This window comes from Solanum stenotomum, chromosome 4, assembly GCF_019186545.1.
Source record: "Solanum stenotomum isolate F172 chromosome 4, ASM1918654v1, whole genome shotgun sequence".
In the NCBI taxonomy this organism is placed as follows: domain Eukaryota; kingdom Viridiplantae; phylum Streptophyta; class Magnoliopsida; order Solanales; family Solanaceae; genus Solanum; species Solanum stenotomum.
The window spans coordinates 62890043-62898742 of NC_064285.1; the positions used below are offsets into that span (position 1 = coordinate 62890043).

Genomic DNA, 8700 nt, shown 5'->3' on the forward strand with positions numbered 1-8700 from the left:
TTGACAGGTAGAGAGGTTGTTTATGATAGACCCTTGGCTCACGAAAAGCAAAAACACAACATTTCTGAAGACATAAGCAGTAACAACAACAGGAACCCACAGGAAATCAACCAAAAAGAGAGAGAGAGAGAGAGAGAGATGGAGAAGTTCAACATTTATTTCTGGACTGAATGCAAATTGTACATTCTTGTTTGTCTCAAATGTTTAGCTTAATGATGTAAGAGATTATACATCGAAAGCAACTGGTTATGGAGAGAAATCTTGTAACGACTCACTCGCTCATTCACCTCCAAGACTTCACGTTCTGCAATTGCAGTCGTTCACACCATTACTTACAGCTCCCTCGTCATTGTGCTTCATCACGTTTGCAGGATTCAAGCCCCATATGCGAATGGTCCGATCATCACCTCCTGATGCCAGCATATGAGGATTTGCTGGGTTCCAACTAACACAGTTGACAGTCCCAGTATGTCCAGCTAACTTCCCGAGGAGTTGTTGTGAGCATCTGTGCCATATATATACCTGAAATATGGTATTAGGTCAAGATCAATTTCTCTCCCCCGGATATATCATTAAGAAAGTATTCTTTCCAGGACAATAAAGATGTCAAAGCATAAACAAAGAAAAAAAAAAGCAGGACGTTGTCACGGGCTGATCTTGAACCTTAAATTTTGATTGTTAATAAAAAAGAGCGAAGGGTCAAAAACACAACTACCGTATTCCTGATGTAGAAAAAGGAAGTTTCTATTCTGGTCATGAAAAAGATGCATTTGCGGTCAAAAACCATCTTAAAAGATGCCTGTCTAATTTGATGATAGTAGAATTGTCAAATTGCTTGAATGTTCAACTAAGCGTACAAATCATAATAACAAAAAGATTTGGCTTCTCAATCAACGAAAGAAGTACCTGTGAATCCTCACTTCCACTGGCGACGAAAGCTTGACGAAGTCCACCAAAGCAAGGCCTTACGATGAAGCGTTTTTGCTTATGGCCTTTATAGATGTGTAAGAGTTTTATAATCCCATCTATACTCCAAAGATGGATTTCTTGATTCAACAGACTTATCAATATGTATCTACCGTCTGCGGACAATACAAATGAAGTTATTACTTCATCCTCTAGAATTATTTGCTCTGTTTTTGATTCCAATCCAACTAACAGTATCACATTATCTTTACAAACAGAGACCATGTGTTTCCCATCACTTGTTATCCCCAAATCAGCTATTTTAGTAACCCGATGGCCTTTCCAACACTGCAGCTCTTTCCCTTCAAGATCCCACATGCTAATGCTTTTGTCAGTAACAGCGCAAAATATCCTTTCCCCATCAGGAGCCCATCCACACGAAATCAAACCAAGACCATTTTTCTCATAAAGATGTATACACTCACCGGAGTCTACATCCCACAGTCTAACGACCTCTTCCACTCCACAGGTGAGAAGCTTACTGTCATCAGGGCTCCATGATATAAAGCACACAGGTTCCTCATGACCAAAAACTTTGTGCTTCAAGCATAACCTTCCATCCAACTTCACCTGCAAAAGGGAAAATAATTGAGAGGTGAATTTAAATCGTCAGTCAAATCTACCATTAAAATTCAGATTTTCAGCAATAATAGCTCACTTTTCCCTTGTTCTCTGAACTACCTCCCCCCCTCCGGGAAAGAGAACCAGAAAACCCATCTGTTTAGATCTTTTACCAAAAATCATATATACCTATAATAGGATTCTTTAGGTCAGAGAATGAATGTTACACAATGTTTAAATGGTATTGTGGGATAGATAAAATATGAATGAACTGAGAATCATTTGGGAAGCAAGACTTAATCATAAAGATGTATTGGTAAAAATAGTTGAGGATATGGTTATCTCGTTAAGACTAACATGGGAAAGAGGACACTCAGAAAGGAATTAGGAAAGATAGCTAGTGTGATGATGAAAAAGAAAGAAGTTGGTATTGTTAGAGTTCTGAAGAGGAAAAGGAGCTACTCTCTCTAAAGGTTTATCAGTTACGGAAATGGACGAAGGACTTTCTACTGTCATACTAAAGATACATCAGTCGAATCTACAAAAAAGAAACATTCCATTTGTGGCACTGCATGGAAAAGTGAAGCAAAAACAGTGCTACTTTTTTCTGAAATTATTAGTTAAAGGAAAAAGATAAAAGTCATGCAAGAAAATTATGGCATTGGGTGCAAAGAGAGAAAAAATACAATGGAGAAAAGTTCAATTAAAAATATTAATAGAGGATATGACAAGCAATAGTCAAGAGGACTTTTGATAAAGCAAAAATTTATTGAGCAATATTTAAGAGCACTTAAACTTACCTCCCATATAATTACTGAACAATCCGCAGATGACGAGGCTAGGTATTTCCCGTTATGAGAGAACTCCAAAAACCAGACTTCATCTTTGTGTCCTTCTAAAATCTGGTGCACGACAAACAATGAAGAAAGGATTAGAGCTCAACGATATCAACAAACCCTTCTCTTATTTCTTTTACATTCAGCTTTTAATAATTGATCTAAATCCCTTCATTCTCAACAACCAAAAAAAGGATCTAAGCCCTTCTACCAATCATAGTCAAGTCAATGATATCATTGTTAAAAGAAGGAAAAAAAAACCTGTGTATGAGGAATATATGCAATCAAGCTCTACACAAGGACACTACAAGAAAAACTCAAACCAAGTCGTCACATATCAAACTTTTCTGCATCATTCTCAAGGACGGGGAAATACATGGGCATACTTTCTTTTTGATATCTATGGAAGATAATCAATAACCCACTTCCACAGGTCTCATTCAAATTTAGAACGTCTAAAAGATGAATCCAAAATGACAGAATGAAGGAGAAGAACACTATAGTGGAATAACTGTGTAGTTCTCATCTATTGACACTGTACATGTTGTTTACTATATGAATCTTAGACTTCACATTTTCCCTCCATTCCAGCAAAGGCAAGGAAGGGATATTACAGTATTGTAGAAGGATTATCGTTGGGAAGACAGCAATATGCCTAGACTTCTATCACAGACACAAAAGAGGTCTAGAGTAGATGAAACTGGATAAATTCTACTTATTCCTGATTGTAGTATAATTTTACAATACAAGCTTGAATTGAGGCACCACAGTGATACCCTTATACACATACTTGTACTTTTGCTGAATAAAATATAGGAAAAACACAATTGACACAATGATAGCATAATTAATTATGGAATAACCAAAAGTTTACACAATAGAAAGCACAAACTCGAAACTTCATCAACACATCACCTGAGACCTATCACTGATATATAAACTTAAACACAGATGGAATAAGTTATTAGGTGATTAATAATGCAATTAACTGACAACCAATCCTGGAATGATAATGCTTGCAGGTTAAACAAGTATCAAGACTCAAATGTGATCTAACCTGCAAAGTCTGAGATGGAATCTGATCTATTCCACAATGGTGATCAGTGAGCAACGACATGTCATTGATTAATGAGTTGTGAAGAGAACAAGACCCCAGTTGAAATTCAAGCCCCTGTTCAACCAGATGGATCAATCTTTTTTTGGGAGGCATGACTGTTGTGGGAAACAGTCCTTGCAGTTCTTCTAGTAGCTTTGTCCTTAATTTTATTTTCATTATTTCTGGACCTGACTCCCCAGAGACAACCTGTTGTGAAGGTGATAGAATGCACAATGAAAGATTGCGGACTCTATCGCTATTTATGCAAAGAGGTGCAATTTCAGTCCTCAATGTCTTCAAAGCATCCATGACTTTTTCTCTGTCTAACAGTTCAAAGAACTTCTGTTCCAGTATCATAAAAGATGCCAACTTCACAATTTTTTCATCCACAAGACCAATTTTATGCAATGTGGCTATACTTTCATCCCATCTCCCATCAAGGATTTGCTGCATAAATAAATTTACTAAAGAGGGGTGCAAAGGTATCCCTGACTCTTCCTCTAGCTGCGCCCCCGCCTTCTTATAGCCAAGAGAATATAACGCCTCGGCTATGATCTGAACTAATTCAACTTTCTTGACTACTCCTTTTCTACCAACAATCTCATCGTCCCCTTGAAATTCCAGAGGACGAACCATCAAGTCACTCAATGGGAAACTTGCAGGATCCCTAAGAAATGTCCCGTTCGAACGATCAGCTGATTCTCCAAATGATACTTTCACACGTTTTGAGAGTGGTTCATCATCCTCTGCACCTCCCATGAAATATATATCTCAGCCCATATGTAACAGCAGATGCATAAACAGATCTGAGAGTTGAGATCACGATCTCAATCCTTCAAAGGAAAAAACACGACTACCTGCATAACACCAGGAAAGGAAAGAACATACAATCAATAAGTTGTAAAGAGCATAACAAGAAAAAATTTAAGTAGAGGATTACTTGCTTTAATGAATCGAAGATATGAAAAATGAAATTGAGAGGAAGACGGAGGCAGAGAGGTAGAGGAAGAGGGAGATCGGTGCGGAGAGGTAGAGGTAGAGGAAGAGGGAGACAGGGACGGAGAGGGAGAGGTGAAAGACACAAACTGATTTAACAAGAGTATAGGTTAAAAGTCATCTCACATTCACATCATCTTCAATCTATTTTATACTAAACATTTTTGTTGAATGCACTCTCAAAACTTAAATTGCTCGGACTTGGGTGTGGATATCCAATACGGGTGTGAATCTAAAGGTCAGATTCTTCATCACATAAGTTTTGAGATTCGGGGTCACTAATTTGAATGTGAATATGGGTGTTGGAGTACGGACAATAAATGTATACTATGACATACAAAGTATACATCTCGATTAATTAAAGCTATGACACTGAAACTAATACAATTTAATTCTTTATAAACACCTAATAGTTTTTATTTGTAAAATATCTCGTGTAATAGCAAAGCATTCTCATGCTTTATGTAACTATGTATATATGCTATAAACCCAAAAATCGAGCCAAATACCTAATCAATCTATACTTCTCGGTCATAGATGTAGTCAAAGCACCCAAGGTAAGTTACGCAAATCAAGTGTGGATCCCACACCCATGTCATGCCAACACGGGTGTGGCAAGGATTTTGAAGAGTCTGAGTAACATAGCTCAAAACAATCCAATGCTGCCAGTTACAATTGGCAAAGAGCTCCCCACCATCGCCTAACCCCACAGAAGTTTGCAATTAAGGAGATTCACTAAGTAAAATGCCGTTAAAAGATCAAACAACTTTTCTTGACCGTGTGACTACCAGAAATTGTTTCTAATACAAATTTGTTCTTCTTGCTTAAGCCCAAATTGAATGTCAAGAGTGTGAGACCTATGTACAAAGCAATAACAAGAGAAAAATATCCATAAACAAGGTTACAATATTGTATTCAAACACCAATGAAGGCAAAACGGCAGAAAAAAAGAGCGTGGGGAGAGACTGAATTAAATGCTTAATCAAGAACTAGCGTAAATTGGATGTTCAAGTTTCCCTTTTTATCAGATTTCATAATTTAAAAAAAATTATCCAAATATAAATATCAAACTGTTGAACAACTTACATATTTCCTTCCTTCCACAAATCCACGTAAAATGAAAAGCCCACTTCTAATATCACTCTTCTTCTTTTATTCTAATTTAGTTCGCCAACATAGATTATTTTTTCCTTTTTGGGATAAAGTTCAATACATAGATTCTTTTATTACTTTTTCTTTTCTTCCATTTTGAACAAGTTCTCATACATAATCCTTCACTCTTTTTTGTATACATAATCAGCCTTTGGTTATCAGCCCCAAACAGGTAGCATTCCCAGCTATTGCTGCCTACCAAGCCAGAATAAGAAACTAGCAACAATTAAACAAACTTCAATTCCTGACCCTACAAGGGAATACAAAACTAAGGCATGTGTTTGAGTGTGTGTCTGCACACACACAAACACACAAGTTATACTTTCATCAAACTTTGTCATCAGTGTCTCTTCCTCACTTCATATCCTCTCAGTAGGGCTAATTGATGCTTAAGTTTCCAAGATGTTGAACTATCTATCTTAAAAGTATAGTTAAAGTAAACATCCGAAGTTCATTAGCCACTGTCAACTTGTTAGGTCATTGCACAGCGACTGACAAGAGTCTAGCCCGCCCATGCAAAGAATGACTTGAGGACACAAAATACACCCACAATGAGCTGGAGTAAATAACAATATCTCTCTCATTTGAAATGCAGAACTGTACACGAGTTGACGCACAACAGAATCAATTTCCCTAAATGCTGCACAACTAAAGCCATACCCTACATCATGCACAAAATTCTGTTGAATAGTTTTGAGCAGAAAAGGTTAAATGTCTTCTAGAAATGGTTGAATGTCATCTAGAAGCTTAACCTATTAGAGAGAGGACATTTTCCTTTTTTTTCTTCAATAAGGCCTGCAACACGGTCAATCATGGGTAGACATGATTTTTTTTTCTTAGGCCAAGTAGGTAAAAACATGTTTTATTTGCGAGTGCCAGACAGACTTGAATTCATGACCTCTGCTTCCTCTGATACCAAGTTGAAGTGTCTGTGCCGCCTCTTTAAAAATATGAGATCATCTAGACTAGGCTTTTGTATGTGTCAATTTATGTTTGCAACAATGATCAACAATGACTAATTTTCAATAGTTATGCTCCTCTAATTTCCTGTTGCATCTAGTATCGCATGCTAAATAACTTAACTTCCACTCCACTTGAAGGTCATAAACATAATCCACACCAGCAACTACTACGGCTAGTGATCCAACTATAGAAATTTGATAAGTAACTAACCAAACAATCCAACACCAGATTTAAGTGTTCACTTCATCAAACTTAGTGCAATCTATGGTCAGAAAAGGCCCTCACATTGTAATGTCTAGTTCATTAAGGTAAATCAGCTGCTAGAGGCGGAACCAAGATTAGCCTCTAAATCCACTCTTGTCAGCTGCTGGGAAAAGACTTTAATTAACTATTATGCCTCAATCTGGAACTAAGTGTTCACTTCATTAAACTTAATGCAATCTATGGTCAGAAAAGGCCAACACATTGTAGTTTCTAGTTCATTAAGGTAAATCAAATACCAGAGACGGAACCAAGATTTGAAATTTATGGTTCCTATAACGACCTTAAGCTAGCACTATAAATATTTTAGTAGATTTTAATATTTATATAAAGTCTTAGCAGAAGCTATCCCTTAAGCCAAGGGTCTATCGGAGACAACCTCTCTACACTCTACCCTCCCCAGACTCCACTTTATGGGATTTATACTGAGTATATTGTTGTTGTCATCTTAGCAAAAGCTACTGGTTCACGTGAACCTATAATCAGCTGCTAGGAAAAGACTTTAATTGACTATTGCACCTCAATCCTGAACTAAAAAGGATCGGCTTTATGAATCGTCTCTATCTATTTCGCTCCCTTCAATCCCATATCTATGACAATGAGTAAACTTTTTGTCCCCAAGCTAATACAGAAACACATTTTACTATATACAAACTCATAAACTTCGAAATTAGCATAAAAAGCAGGATTTAAGTTCTTCAAAAACATAATCATTTTAATTGATAAGCAGATTACATCAATCAACTAGAAAAATAAATAAAAAGCCAAATGACAAACAATCATTAACTTCCAATGAATAAATTCAAACATATAATAAATACTTACAGTTACACCAAACTCCCAATATCAATAAATCAAGAATCAAACAAAACACAAATAAATATCAAAAAAAAAAAATTACCACAATAGATTCGCTTGAAATCTTCAACACCCAGAAATTAAGTAACGCTTCAGATCAAAATGGGTATACAAAAAGAGAAAAAAAAACTGAATTTGTAATGGATATTACCCAAAACCAAAAAATAATTATAAAAAATTGTACTTTTCCCTCTTATTTCTCGGTATTTAGATGAGTAACCAAAATATGGATTTAAAGAGGTAATACAAAAAAAAATTAAAAAAATAAAAGAGAAATATGACTGACTGTTCGAAGCTTTTGTTAATGGCGGTTTCAGTTGAAGGGCATATTGTTGTGAAGAAAAATGGTGGAGAAGGTGACTTATTTTATTTTTAGTATATATATTTTTGCTATGTTTTCTTATTTTACTGGGAAACAAACTCTCTACCTTTATAAAATAACGATAAAGTGTGTAAAATACTCTATCTTTTCAAACTTTACGTATGAAATTTCATTAGATATATAATCACGATAACTTATGAATATTAAAATAAATAAAATTTTGATAGAAATGTTCGAAGAAAATCAAAAAATTAAATTAAATTGGAATAAAGAGATTAGTAATTTAGTTTGATATTTTAAAAAAAAGTTATAATTTGTTTAATTCGATATTAATTAAGAAGTCAAATTAAAATCAAACAAAATCAAAAATATACATGGAGATCTTTTTTCATGATTTTAAATAGGGAAAAAAGTCTGAAATATATTTGAATTTTGATCAAAATTGTTGTTACAATATCGAACTTTGGAAAAGACCTTTTACCCCTATGCACTATTTAATAATATATTTTAAGGTATATATGTGTCCACGTGGACATCATAAATATTGCATCATTATAAATAATAATGTGTCCACGTGGGAACAAATATACATTTAAAATACATTATTAAATAGTGCAAGGGTAAAAGGTCCTCCATAAAATTTGGTATCGTAACAACAATTTTGGCCAAAGTTAAAGTATTTTTCAGAC

General features: G+C 35.3%; 2 protein-coding genes across 3 annotated transcripts in view; both read right to left on the reverse strand.

Annotated features, from left to right (window-relative positions):
* Positions 1-8700, reverse strand: part of LOC125862136 (chlorophyll a-b binding protein 5, chloroplastic) — a 240617-nt gene that overhangs the window by 198059 nt on the left and 33858 nt on the right. The window lies entirely within an intron of this gene.
* LOC125862123 (WD repeat-containing protein 26 homolog) lies at positions 145-8079 on the reverse strand. 2 transcript variants are annotated; one of them, XM_049542120.1, is made up of 6 exons: positions 7733-8041; positions 5244-5312; positions 3421-4316; positions 2328-2429; positions 907-1536; positions 145-522 (listed from the first exon to the last, which is right to left on the reverse strand). In XM_049542120.1, the coding sequence occupies exons 3-6, from the start codon at positions 4216-4218 to the stop codon at positions 298-300; spliced, it is 1755 nt and encodes a 584-aa protein (XP_049398077.1). In that variant the 5' UTR covers positions 4219-4316; positions 5244-5312; positions 7733-8041; the 3' UTR covers positions 145-297. The 2 variants fall into 2 exon arrangements, with proteins under 2 accessions (XP_049398077.1, XP_049398078.1); XM_049542121.1 differs by lacking the exon at positions 5244-5312 and having other exon boundaries at positions 7733-8079.

Coding starts and splice junctions, on each gene's coding strand:
- LOC125862123 (XM_049542121.1), bottom strand. CDS start 4,218: ATGGGAGGTGCAGAGGATGATGAACCACTCTCAAAACGTGTGAAAGTA. Junction 2,430..3,420: donor TTCCATCTCAGACTTTGCAG/GTTAGATCACAT, acceptor GTCGTGCACCAG/ATTTTAGAAGGACACAAAGA. Junction 523..906: donor GTGGAAGTGAGGATTCACAG/GTACTTCTTTCG, acceptor ACCATATTTCAG/GTATATATATGGCACAGATG.